Below are 14,014 nucleotides of genomic sequence, written 5' to 3'. Positions count from 1 at the left end.
ATCGCGCCATAAAAACAACAAGCGAATGCATAAAATTTAATGAAAATGTTGAAAAACGATTACGACCACCGACGGCGGCGGCAGCGGCCCGCAACCAGCGGCAGTCGGTGTTGGGACGACAGAGGCCCATCAGGGAACCCGTCGACCGGTGTGGTGTAGTAAATTTTGATTATGTCCCCGGCCGACCGGTGGACACTGCGGAGCAATTGCTATTTTTCTTTCTTAATTGCAGCACCAAATGTTTCGCCTTTCGGACGGGTCGGGACTTCCTACCGGAGCGAGTGCGAGGATCAATGGGTTGAGAGAAAAGTATCACGATCACGCACGACGGAGAAGAATCGGGAACCAACCGCTTGGTTCGAATGGAACATATAACAGGAGAACACAGGTTTTTTTATAAAACGTAAGGATCGCCAGTATTTAGTCAACTTTCCGAATTTTTGTCGCAAACTGTCTAGCGTTTCACAATTAAAGGCCATTCACAATTAATGGCTTCAGCTGGGTATGTCCTCTTGTTACTTTGGCTTAAAGTTAGTGTAAAGACGAAAAGAAACCGGCTCCGGCACTAACTTTTGTCGCAGCGCTCTGTTGAATGAGGTTAAATTCTTGTGTCCGTCCTCACGGTGGCTAAGGACTTCGATTCGCATCGGATCGCAGATTTCTCTCCGGCTTTGGTTCCGGTCGATTTGCAGCGAAGCGTCCTGCAGAACGATACGAAAACTTTCACGTCCCACAAATGGATCGATGGCGGCAAATTCCGTCTGCCCTCTGGTCAGCCAGCGACTGCCGGTGTTGCTGCCGGACCGTGGGTAGCTGACATGTAGCCCATTAAACGATCCATATCTCAGCACAGGACAACCGCCCAGAGTCCGGAGTGGACATAAAGGGAAGAGCGGGGGGTGGCTTTTAGACTTCCTATTGGGCGACTTGGACTTTGGACTGGATGGCCAGCCCGTACCTTTGCCAAGTAGCACTTGTTTACGGGGCGCTTGTTCCGTGATTTGGTGGTCAGTTGGAAAGTTGGTCGACCGGCAACATAAATCTGAGAAGAACCCGGTCAAACAAAAGGGTTTTTGTTTTCGTGGCCGCGGTGGCGCAACATAATTTAACGTTTTTGCATAACTTACCACCACGCGCGGATGACGCGGAGGAAGAAAAATTTGGCCCCGCAAGAAAGAATATTTAAATTACGATCCTTTTGTTTCCGATTTCTACGTTTTTTTTTGCGAAAATGTTCTCCGCGCGCTCGCGCGATGGAATTATTAGTTTCGATCGGCCGAGATATCGGCGCTGTCTTCACATTGTTTAAAAACTTAACCACGGCTCGCACGCGGAGTGACTGGGATCGGTCGGGGTGTGCGCGGTTAAGCTTTGGGAAGTTTCGACAGTGTCCACCGAAACACGAGATGGTAACCCGAATGGCCTCGGTGTCACGTTTAGGCGACAAAGTTGGGGACAGGCCGACAGTCGACGGCATCGAGTCCGTTCCGATATTCCAATATCGGGTGCGAGACGTCTGGAATCTCGTTCGGGCATTTATTTTTCTGAGTAGAATTCAAGGTTTCAGTCCCCGCAGGAGGGGTCACCTCGAAGTCCTTCACACGGTCCTTCCTATCCTTCGTTCCGATCCCTTCTTTCTACGGCTAAACTTTATTGCCATAATCGGATTAGCTGTTGGGACTTATGCGCCTCGTTCGTTCGTTCGTTCGAGTGGCATCCAGTTCCCAACCGTTCCTCACTCGGGGCCGGGTTTCTTCCGGAGCCGGGATTCTTGTTCTCCGTTCGCGTCGATCGTTTCGTTTGGGTGTTTAATTTTTACCTTATTTTCGTCGCGTCTTCTCATTAGACATAATTTTTCCTTCATCTATCTTCATTCTGTTTCGAACCCCTTCCGAAGATCTGGCTCGCGGCTGGTCAACAGGCAGCACACACACACACACACACACGTTATTTGGGGTCGTTTGTGTCTCTTCTCATGCTATCCCCCAGCACTATTGGGCCGTTCGTTGTTTTGCGTTTAATTTGCAACGGTTGTTATCCACGTTATGAAAGTTTGGGGCTTCATGGGGCCGATCGATCCCTCTCAGGCTCTCGAGGTGGATGAATGGCCAAAAAGGCATAAATGAGCGCCGTAACAGGGCCGTCCACTTTTGGGATGCCTGATTGGGCTAATGTTATGGTTGAATTTCGCAATTCTCTCCAGAACTAATTAGACATCACGCAAATGAGTTTTCGATGCACCACGGACGGGCGAGAATGCGACGCGTATCGGGCGATGGTAATCGAGGAAGATAATTTACCTTCTGATGGGCGCCCCAAAACGGGGGGGTCTCTATTCTTTCCCGGACGCGGAACACTCCGTTACATTACAGTTTTGAAACGTACTTTTCGCTTTATTTACGATCGATTTATTGGAAAACAATTGCCGTGTAACGAGGCCACTACACACTGGGGCCCCGTGGCCGATCGGGGGAAAAGAAGATCTTACGGGCTAATGCGCATTACGGGCTAACCTTAGAATGAGCTCGAACTGTGCGAGCAAAAATCGTGAAGATGATCTGTTCGAGTGTGGATCACAAATAACTTACTTCGGGCCCGTTCTTCGTCGGCCGCGCCAGAACATCCAGAAAGAGAAAACAAGTAACCTACCACGGGCCGCAACCTTAGGCTATGTGTACCGCTCCTAAACCTATGCTATTCGCAAGCCTTCGTAAGCTAGGCCTCCGTCCGCCCCGGGGGTAGACGACGTGGCGTGGCGCTTCGAATCGAACGAAGCCATGCATGGTCCCCACCGCCGGGGGTCAGGGACTTACTCTGGCTGCTTCCTGTTTCGTACCGCGCTGTCTGAAATCTACAAAACTTCTTCCTAAGCCTTCGCCAGATTAGCCGGCTCGGGCGAGTAACCTTGTCTACAAGCATTACGCTTCCTACCCAGCTTATCGTAATATATCACTAACACTGCCGATTATCGGTACGTATCCGGGAGACTCCGGGGGGACGCTGACGCCCCGAAGTGATACTACCGTCCTTAAACTGTTCCTTAAGAAAATAGTTACCAGCGAAAGAAAACAACTACCGGGAACTTCCGGTTCCGGACACGACTCCTAGTCGCTGTACATTCGTGCCGTGCCCCGGAAGTCGGGATTCGAGGGTATCGTATTTCACTCCGAACCTAATGAGTCTACGGGAAGTCTTACTCTACAGCAGATCACGACGACGTCGAAGGCACTGTTGGTTGCGCTACAAAAAAACTATCGCCTAAACCACTAACCGCTAAGCTCTACACTCTAAACTCTAACCAGGAATTACGAGGGGTGGACACCACGATGTGTCCCGGAAGAAAACTGGAATTCAGAACGGGGAGCTTGTGCTCTCCATCTCCACATGCTGGACACTTTGTGTCGTACGGCTGCTGCTACTCCGCTTCACTCCGGTGCGGGTTTGTACTCTGTTTGTCTTGCATCGGACTTCTGCGGATCGGCGCACGATTAGCGTCGATCAGGTGTCAGGTTTGATCGATCGATCGATCGCTAGCGTCGCATGATGTCCTCTATGCTGAAACCGGTTTTCCGTGGTGCCACAACTGGCGGTGGCACCGGTTGCCCCGGTACGGCCACCGGGACAACCGAAGACAGGGAGCTCCCGGAGGTGGACGCTGGACTCCCGAGGGTGGTGGTGGCCACTTTCGAGGTGGAAGGGACCGCGGGAGGATGGTGAGCGGGCGGTGTGGAGCTGCTTCCGTTCGATGTGACGACCGGCAAACTGGCCAGATTCATCGGGACGGCCATCGACCGGTCCGGACCGGTTGCTGAAGACGGCGCCGGTGCTGACGGTGCCGGTGGTGGTGGTGGCGGAGGGGGAAGCGCCAGTCCCGTCGGGAGGTGCGGTGACAGCAGGATGGGCGATGAGGACGGCAACGAACCGGGTGACATCACCGGGATGGCTTCACGGAGCGGCGAGTCCGGTGGACCCTCCGGGTGGTGCCCGTGGCTCTTCGGATGGCCACGGCCACCGGGGTGCTGCAGATGGAGCGGCTGCGTCGCCAGCAGCCCACGGGCGGCCATTATCGGGTGGGGTTCACCGTCGGGACCCATGGCGCGCTTGCGGAGCGGGATGTGTCCCAAGAACCCCCCGCCCACCGCCGGGTGATCCATCAGACCGCCGCCGCTGGTGATCGTGGCCGAGGCGCGTCCAATCAGGCCCAGCTTGTGGTGGAGATCGCGTCGGACGTGCAGCATCGGAACGAACACGTCCGGCGCCGGATGTCCGTGATCGGGTTCGCCGTGCATGGGGCCAGCGAGGTGGGCCGAGATCGATGAGCGGCTGCCGTGGTCGTACTGAGGCCGCATCGTGTAAGGACTCTTGGAGCCCATCGGCCGCTCGTGATGGCACTGGACGACGGGCGTCGGGTCGGGCTCGTGGCCCGCAACACTGATCAAATCGTCCTCCTCGTCGTCGTCATCCTCGCCGACCGCGGGCCCACCACCTCGGCGTTCGTCCTCTCGCCGATCGTCATCGTCCAACTCGGCCGACACTGGCATGTCCATCGGGGGCGACGGTGACCGATTGCGGCCGGCTGGCGAGTGAACCGGCGAGTCCACCTCCAGCACCGTCTCGTCCTCGTCACCGTCACTCAGCTGGTTCCCGTCGTCGTCGACGCCGAGTCCGTCGGCCGGCACGTCGCCGACGGTGTGCGTAAGGGCGTGGCGCCGCAGGTCGCAGTTCCGCCGGAAGACCTTGCCGCACGCGTTGCACTCGTACGGCTTGTGGTCCGTGTGCGTCAGTAGGTGCGTCTTCAGGTTCGAGCGCTGGTTGAAGCTTCGGTTACACACCGGGCACTTGTGCGGCGACTCCTCCATGTGCAGGATCTTGTGGACGGCCAGCGTGCGCGACTGGCAGAACCCCTTGCCGCACTCGGTGCATTTGAACGGCTTTTCCTTCGAGTGAATGTATCTGCGGAAGACAGAAAGGGCAGACGGTTAGTGACGGTTAGTCATCAGGCGCTGTTCAATAAGTTTTGCGTTTGAAGTGAGAAACTGGAAGGGCTGTAAAATATGCTTCTTTGTGACGTCATCGTTTGACGGAAGATGCTGGAATATTTCTTAAAGTCTAGAAACAGATGGAAGTCGCTAGGGGCCAAATCTGGTAAATACGATGGATGTTCCAACAGTTCGAAGCTTAATTCATGGATTTTTGACGTTTTCAAAATGCTCTTGTGACACGGTGTCCTGAAGAAAAAGGATTTGTTTCGCTTTCTGGACAAGAAGTCGTTTCTGTGCCGAAGAACCAGAATCACATCACTGTTTAGCTTCTTGTTTTGATGATGAATCGTCGCACAAAATCCACTTTATCGTTCCGAAAACGTTCTAAATGTTGCCGCGAAAATTGCATTCGCACTGCGACACTCACTACTTCAGTCAAAATATTGCTGAAACTGCCAAACGAGATGCTTAGGCCTTGTACTAAATATTTTTGAGGCCTTCTAAACCCCATTTTCCAAATGAGATGCATCGTACTAAATCTTTTTCAGTCACTCGGAGATTCTTCAATACGATATCCTGCATTTTTCCTACGATTTTGGAAGCCCTTGACGTGGATCGTCTTCAGGGCTTGTACGAGTCCGAAGAGTCCTTATTTACTTTCATCATTCGTTCATGAATTTCCTTTGCTTTGACACGTTCAAAACATAAAAATTCAATTAATGCGCCATACTTGATTTTTTCTTAGAAACAAAGAACTAAGTGACAGATCGTAATGAACCTTTACATGCGTTCATATGAAGACTGTACCAACATAACAAAAATTAGGTTAGCGTCGTCCTTTATTGAACAGCAAAGCTAATTGAACTCCCCAATACCGACGTTTTGTACAACAATTAACGGCGGCTTGAGTGTGCGGTTTCTGTGCGAAAGACGTCAGTTCGAACCCGGACTTGGGGCTAATAATTACGGTAAAGTGTGCAGACACGTTGTGTCGTCACCGTTCGATGATTAATGCCACCCCTCTCATTGCATTCCAATTAGAGAGCGCAAGTCAAAACTTACAACGCTCGGTGTGCATAATATGGGTTGTTCTTCGAAGGGCCACGCCACGGCTTCCCGTGGGCATTCCGGCAAAGAAGCAACCGCAGCACGTAGACTAAGTTCGCGTGTTCGTCGGGCGTCGTGGGTTTTGCCCGGTGGCCACCCTCGGTGTGGCTCGGTGAAATGCGCTATTGATTATTTATCTATCCCTGTCCCGGCACCGAAATGCGCCTCGGGCGACGTATGCAAAGTGGATGCCTCGACCAGGGCGAGCACACCGTCTTGACGATGTTCCGACGCGCCGTACCAATCAATTGGATCAATAATCAATTGGCCCGGGAACGCCACAAGTCAGCGAAAACATCCCCCAACACCCAAATGCGCCAAGTTCGCCCGGGACCCCAGCCTCAGTGCATCGAAAACGTGCCCCGGTTTCAGACGGGTATCGGGTGGATCGGCGTGCATCGGTGCTCCAGTGGGGCCGGTTCTACTCCTTCTTTAGTTTTTAACGTTGTTCGTATCGTGTTCGTGAGAGTGGCTCCAAGAAGTTCGTCTTCGGTGTAAGCAACCGCTTCTTGGTCTGTGCGTCTGAGCTCTCCCCTTGGTCCGTTGGGGCAGCATCACTCGAAGCGAGGCTGTCAGCAGCAGAGAAGGCACGAGAAGGCACGACGGCCGGCTTGTTTCGTGTGGTTGTTGCTTCCACTAAATGATATCGAAACATGAAACCCCCCCCGTCAAGCGATAGCCACGAAGCGGACCGAGAGAGCTTTCGTCCGGGCGATTGTCCGGGAACTAGACTAAAGAAGTGCCGAGCGGGCGCGCTGTGATAAAAGCCGGGGCACCACGTTTGAAGTTGGCAGAGCTCTGGGAGCTACGGCGGAGCTGATAGCGAACAAAACAATCACGATCGAACGGAAGGGCACCGTGGACTTCTTGGGCACGCCGCTCTCATGTCGCCAGTCACGACGCACCGGGCGTATCGGAAATCCAATTCGCTGCGGATTGATTTTGCCGCGAACGCGAGATGGCGAAAAGATTGCGTGATGCCGGCCTTCGATGGACGACGTATCGCCGCCGGTTGGAAGTGCATCTAATGTTGCATGCTGCAGCGATGATAACGGAACCAGCTCCGGGGACTCCAGACTTCATGTTACAAACGGAGCGCCGCCTTGACGTTGGGCGAAGTCGATATTGAATTAATGAAGGGCAAATATTGATGGCTGTATTTGCGCTTCCCGGACTTGCGCTGCAGGGTTGCGCAACGGAACAACGGCCGTGATGTGAGAGCTTGAACGAAGTGTAACCTAATTTCCTATCCCGTACAAAAGCCGATCGAATGGAAGAGTAGTAGCAGTTCATTTCTCATGCGCCACAGCGGCACTATCCAGCTGGCCAACAAAGAATTACAGTGATTAGCGATAGTTCTGCCAATAAATTCTGGCCGCAGCTTTCGGCACTCTAGCGCTGCTTTCTGGTGTCGTAATTTATTAGGTACTTTGCGCACGAGACGGAATCCAGTTTGGGAGCAATCGTCCTGCGTAACCGGCAGCCACCGGCCAGTGCGCGATTTTGACCGTCGGTCCGCGGTGGAACACAGAATTCCGGAGACTTCTCTCATGCATCATTCCGAGCCCTGTCCGGGACACACAATAGCGCCCCGGAAGGTGGCGCCACAAGAGTTGTTTCCCGTGGCTGGAACCCCAGCGAGCGACCCAATGATTTTGAAATTATGATAATAACACACCATTATCTGCGCCATCAGTGTTGAGCTCTTGCTCGCTGGCTGGCTGACTGGCTTGGACGGTCCGCCAAGAAAGTTTGCGGAAGGCCCGCGCGAAGGACGGCCATAAAATAAACCGCATCCAACGCGGCAGAGAGGGTCGCCTATGAGCGCCATTTCATTTGATGACTCGGCCGAAACGATGGCCAGACATTCGCGTTGGCCGCAAAACAACTCGACGAACCGTGCGCCGCGGAAGGACAACTCGACGGCACTGCGTGGTTGAAATTGGTGTCTGCATTGTGGTTTAGTTACTTAATTAGAAGTGCCCCGGACCCGGACGCGTTTGGTAGGGCCACAGTGCAGCGAGCTGGATGCTGGGGCCACCTCTGAGAACTCGCATTTGCACCACCACGTCCACGTCATTAGGGCTGCGCTAAGCGATTCGCAGAACTGGACTTTAAGCCAAACAAACAAACGCGGTCCTCTTGGCCGTAACATAGGTCTCAGGCGGTCCCAGCAGAAACAAATTTGCGGATGTTTATTTTATTGTTCCTGAAGAACCGGACCACACATCAAGCCGGTTGCTGTCGGCGTGGGCAATGCAGCTCCTGGGGGGCTCTGTGAATATGGACCTGGGACAGCTGATGGTGCAAAAATCCTTTTTCGGCCCGGCGGTCACTGAAATTGCAATGAGCCTTTTTGTCAACGAGACCATCACCAGAACATCAGACAGGATAATTGTTGACCGCCTAGGCGCAATCACAATTAGTGAGCCCAAACGGTGCGTGTAATTAAATGCCACATTTCGAGGCCCTTCCGGCGAATCAGGTGCCGGTGATAAACGCGGCCGCTACATTGATTACCGGACTCGCACATTGAAAAGCTCCGGAAGCGTTAAAATTGATGTAAAATGTTTGCGCCACATTAACGAATCAATGATCACGACTCGGTTGAACACGGGGGACATTAGAACGGAACGGGATGTTGTGTCGGTTGTTCGGTTTGCCGGCCATTAATGCCGGCTTATGTAAAACGGGCTACTTCCGGCCTGCGGCTGATAATTATGCGCACACTGCGGATGCTTCCGTTTTAGATTAATCCGTTCATGCGACCCAGACCCAGATGGGGCAGAAAAAAATCCGGCAGCAGCAGCAGCAGACAGGCCTCACTTCAGCACAAGTGGCAGTCGACGGAAGGCGAAAAACCCGGGGCCGGCCGGAAGCCGGATTGCAGCACCGTTGCACTTTGCTTTAATTACTTTGCTCCGACTCTTCTTCGCTGCATTGGCGACGATGAAGTGGACGCTGCAGTGAAAATTGTGAATGGGAGGAAACCCCGACGCAGAACCGCAGACTGTGGCCATCGGGAGAGAGAGAGGCCATATCATCGTGATTTTATCGGGGTGAACCTTCCGACGGGTCGGGGAAGGTTCAGTGGCCTGGCGCGATGCGGCAGTGTGTTTCGTAAGCGGTTGCGGTCCGTCCTGGGTCATTCCCGGGGACACCGGGAGTGTCACGAAGAACTCACACGCAAGAACACGGCGTGACGATTGCCGTCGGTGAATAAATCTATATTCACCTACGGTTGAAGTGTTACCCAACTAACTGGCCCGGACCGCGGCCGGGTGAAAAATGATTAAAGCAATCATAATTAATGGATTTTACAGTCCGCGAAGGCCGCGGATGCATTTCATTATTATTATTTGCCCCAGGCCCGCACCCGATGGGGCCACCGGACTACCGGTTGTCCGGCTGGAACCGGCCCTCTACGGGGTGCCACCCCCGGGGCGTGCATTGAAAATGGGCAGGCTTTGCATGTAATTACGCGACGGCGACGGCGACCGGTGGCCAGTCGGTGACGGAAAATGATTCGCCAGCATTGGCCACCCATCAATCGGCGGCAACAATGTTGGCACGGTTGGTCCTGCTAATGGTTTAACAGCACAGCCCGCCAGGGTCGGGATAATTTATTTTAATCTCCATATAAACTTTACCACATCATAATAACCCAATCCGCTGTGCTGTAAAATGTATTGCATGTGCGCCGTATAAAGTGTAACTTTAACATTCGGGCGCTTTCGTTGCTTAAAGTCCAGGGCGATTGATGCCGAGCGATTTTCAAACTTCAGCCGCCAGTTGGTCGTCTCCGCTGCTGGAAACCAGTTTGTGGACGCTGCCGATGGACTTTCGAGGCGATTCCGAAAGACGCTCTCCGACGACGACGGAACAGGTTTCGTTTGGCGTTATCTTTATCGACCATCGGCTAACAACCGCCCGAGGCCCGAGAAGGAAGATCCCACATGCAAAGGGGAAGCGACTCCGGCCAGCGACCGGATGTGCCGGATTGATATTCATGAGTGAGGACCGAACCGAGAGCCCCGGATCCTGGAGTGGAGAGTTTTGCATTCTGTCCCCAGAATTGGTGGAACCGAAAACGAGTTGATTCAATTATGTGTAGTTCAAACTCGGGCCTTAAGGTCCCATCCCTGGTTGACGCTGGGGTTAAGTTTATTGGGCCGTCCCCCGAGCTCCTTTATCAACCCGAGCAGCGTGCGTGTAAGCTGATTAAAAAGTTCAAAGCGAGGGGCCCGAAATAGGCTTCTCGGGAATCTCATTCGTTCAATGGCCAGATTATGGGCCGAACACAAATTGTGATAAAATGGCGATCGCCGGCGAGCAAGGACACACAATGCGTAAGGATTGGCCCTGTTCTTTGCGGTGGCGTAAAAGAAGACCACCAACAACCGGCACAGGGTGGTTCGGTAGCGCATTCCGTGCCGCGTTCGGGGTGCGTCACTCCGCGTGGGGTACGTAAGCGTGCGAGCCGCGCCGCTCCGTATGTTTGCAATTGAAATCATCTGCAAACAGTTCAACCACTCAAACGGCCCGGCGTTCGAAAGAAGTCCCCAGCTCGAGGATCGGGGATTTACACAACGGCCCAGGCCCACTCTGCTGGCTGGCTGGCTGGCTGGATTGGCCCGGTGCTGTGGAAATTGAATATTAATTGATTTTTCAGATCTATTCGCCGCACGAAAGTGCATCCTCCACGGGCTTCGGGCCGTGGAGAAGTGGTCAATATTGGCCGAAGCCAAACACTTCAACCTCAAAATGTCATACTCCAGTGCATCGCGCGGTGTTCTCGCGGGGCGCTTTCGCTTTGTTTTCGTCCGAGTGGCCGCCCGGGCTTTTTGTGTTTAGGTTTTCCTTTTCGAGCCGGTCTCAACCCGCTCTGGGTGGCTCGACGAGCATCTTCAGCGCCGAGTCCGAGTCGCGCTCCACTGCGCAATGAGATGAGCGGCGCGAGAGGCCTCGCGAAAGGCCCACATCTTGATGTGAACCCATCTCGTGTGGCCCTCGTGTGTTGACTCTAGCGATGACAACACGGCAAACCGTGGGCAAACGGCAAGATTAAAGCGCCCGGGACCGACCAGTTCAAATATTACCGGACCGGAGACTTCGACGGAGGTCCGGGTGCGCTGAGAACATACGGTCGGCTGGCCGGTGGAGGGGTCGGGTAAGTAAATAGTGACCCCATTGGCGGTGGTGGCCGCGGGGATTTTTGTGCTGTGCGCCCCCAAAGCTGCGTCACCGCCTTATACCTGGGGAGGACATAAAAATCCCGAACTTTCGCAAAGAAACTTATTAAGCCTTTCATCAAAAGTCCCCCCGCGAAAGCGGAATGTTATAAATCAAACAATAATTTCGATTCTAACGTTGACGCCGAGCCCCAGGGCCGGGGCTCAGCGTGGCATTGATGAGATTTTTCACCAATAAAAAAACCACCTTAAAAGGTTGTAAAATTTTTATTTCGCCGCGTTGAGAAGGGTTAACGAGATTCCGAGACCTCAAGGAGAGCGCGCCGCGCGCGGCAAGTCCTTCCACGAACGGGCATCAATCGGCTCGGAACTGGAAGCTTCATTAATCTGCCATCTGCCAATCTGGAGTTGGCTGGCTGGTTGGAAGTGGCATCAGTGGCCACACCGCCGCGATGTCGGAAAATAAATAAATAATCGAACCGTTTTGGGGTCGCGCTGCTCTCACACGCGTCGAACGTCTTCAAATGGTGGCGTAAATTGCCTTTGGCCGCGGAGCATAGGAAGCATAGGAAGTGAATAGGAGTGTGTGTGTGTGTGAGAGAGAGAGAGAGAGAGAGAGAGAGAGAGAGAGAGCGAGTGGCAACGGCAAACTCATTTGCACACCATTCGATCCGCGCCACGGCCAATATCTGCCGACATCTTTCGCGTCTGGTAATTAGCATAATTAAGCGATACGAGCCGCTGGTCGGCCATAATTTATATCCACCTTTTTTGATGCCTCCGCCTCGGCCGCATGTTTTTGGGGCTCCTTCCGCACCGCCACCACCATCTGGACCACCGAAAAAGGACGAAATGTGACAGAATCTGTTCTGCCTGCGAGTGCGCCATTGCGCCATCGATCGAAGCAGCCTTTGCGGCGTAATAAATAAAGTGCGAAAAACTGAGCTCCTCGTGCCATAAAACCCAGTACGGGTGGGTTCTAGGAAGTGGCTCAACCCAGCTCTCGGACCCGGCCAGCCAATTATCGACGAGATGCAAAATTTCTCGACGCGTCATAAACGATCGTCTTGAGGCAAGATTTATGCCGCCATCGATCGGTGAGTGCGTGAGAAAGGCTCGAGCTAGAATCAATCCCGTTGCGGACCCGTCGTAACCACATCAAAAAACCACAAACATATAAAAAAAAACCCCAGACGGACCCACGTTCAAGGGCAAACAATAGACGCGACTATTCCCGGCCCGGCCCGGGATCCGAGAGTGCTTTTTAATGGAGGGGATTCGAACTGAAATTATGTCTACCTTTTTGGTACGACTCCAACACGATCCTTTCCGATTATCGGCCCCGTGAATATGTTGCAAAAACGCGCTCGCCGCACGCGAACATTAAAGACGCGAATGGCGTCCCTCGGCCGAACGCATAAAAGCGCAAGCGAAAAGGATGCCCGCTCCTTGGGGCCTTGGGTGTTTTTGATTGCATTTTGCGGTTTTTCCCTAGAAGTCGTTAGAGCGAGACAGGCAGACAGGGAGAGAGAGGGATCCGCGATTTTATGTCACGGATTTTGGGTTTTATGTGTCGGCCAAAGAACGGCCGATCAAAGCTGCCCTGCAGCAGGATCGTCAAAAAGCGATGAAACAGGATTTGCGTCGTTCCGGATGGATAAAGGCTCGATTGTCGATCATAAGCGATTCGTTGTGGGGCCAAATCGTGGCCATATATTCTCCAATGGCTAACGATTAAAACTGTTAGATTTAAAAATAGCAAAGCACCACCACAACGTAGCTCATTATTGTACCCCGGATTGGGTCGGTTCTATAATTTCCTAATTTCCGCATTAGCCACGAAACAGCACCGGGAACACCTGTTGGGACCAGAAGGAACAGTCATCGCGTCCAACGCGGGGCAACAATTACTCTCAATCAGGAGTTTACGTTAAAGTGTGAACTGTTGAGAATCGGTAATTGATTTCTAATGAGCTTGATCTTCGGTCGTCCAATGTACGGCGCCGTTACGCCGTACCTACGGAGACCCTAGAGTGTTGTTAGCGGAGGTGAATAGGAGGTGAAGCAACCGACTCTCGAGAGTCATGGTTGGCATCGCGGCATGAGCGATGCTTTGCGGACGATTTTCTGACCTCGATAGATCAACCCCAACGGGCACAAAAATGTGCGCCCCACTAGCCCCCCCGCAGGGCGTCGCAGGAACAATGAGCTTCTCTCGAGTACTCACACACACAGAGAGAGAGTGTGTGGCGAGAAGAAGTGTAATTACGAGCCCCGGCGGCCACGGTGAGGCAGCTGCCAGTGAGTCGGCCCGGCTTGGCGTGGTCTAATTTTCCTGCCGGCGGGCGCCATCCGAGAACCAGCCAGCTCAGCGTGGGGTTCCCGCGCGTGGGGAGAGTTCGGAGTTGGCCGCCCTTACACGCGATGCGAAGAGGAGGTTCCCCAAAATTAATCACTGACCGCCGCCCTCTCGCAGGAAACCGCGTGAAAGGAAATCGGACGGACCCGACGAACTCTTTTATGCTCGCTCCGGAGTTGCCGATTGCTTCATCCCGGACCGAGGCGAATGTGCGTGAAACGAATGTTTGGACCCAGAGGACGCAGAGGCCGCGTTGGCCGCGTGTGAGAGGCTCGAAACACGGATACATTTAATCATTAGGTGCATGAAATTATTCATTACTTCACGTTGGCGACGCATTCCACAATCCCGGGGAGCGCCCGGGGGCGACGGCG

The 14,014-nt window shown here is 53.5% G+C and overlaps 1 protein-coding gene across 1 annotated transcript; it reads right to left on the bottom strand.

Moving 5' to 3' along the window:
• Positions 1-3,530: 3,530 nt before the first annotated feature.
• LOC128271187 (protein bowel-like) lies at positions 3,531-13,367 on the bottom strand. The gene is made up of 2 exons (XM_053008630.1): positions 13,303-13,367; positions 3,531-4,953 (listed from the first exon to the last, which is right to left on the bottom strand). The coding sequence occupies exons 1-2, from the start codon at positions 13,365-13,367 to the stop codon at positions 3,531-3,533; spliced, it is 1,488 nt and encodes a 495-aa protein (XP_052864590.1).
• Between the last annotated feature and the right edge of the window lie 647 nt (positions 13,368-14,014).

Source organism: Anopheles cruzii, chromosome 3 (assembly GCF_943734635.1).
Source record: "Anopheles cruzii chromosome 3, idAnoCruzAS_RS32_06, whole genome shotgun sequence".
Taxonomy (NCBI): Eukaryota; Metazoa; Arthropoda; class Insecta; order Diptera; family Culicidae; genus Anopheles; species Anopheles cruzii.
This window is presented reverse-complemented; position numbering and strand designations above follow the sequence as displayed.

Excerpts from the sequence above, each read along its gene's own strand:
- LOC128271187 (XM_053008630.1), bottom strand. The coding sequence starts at position 13,367 with ATGACTCTCGAGAGTCGGTTGCTTCACCTCCTATTCACCTCCGCTAAC. Across the intron at positions 4,954-13,302 it reads AACAACACTCTAGGGTCTCC|ATACATTCACTCGAAGGAAA; the intron begins GTAGGTACGGCG and ends TGTCTTCCGCAG.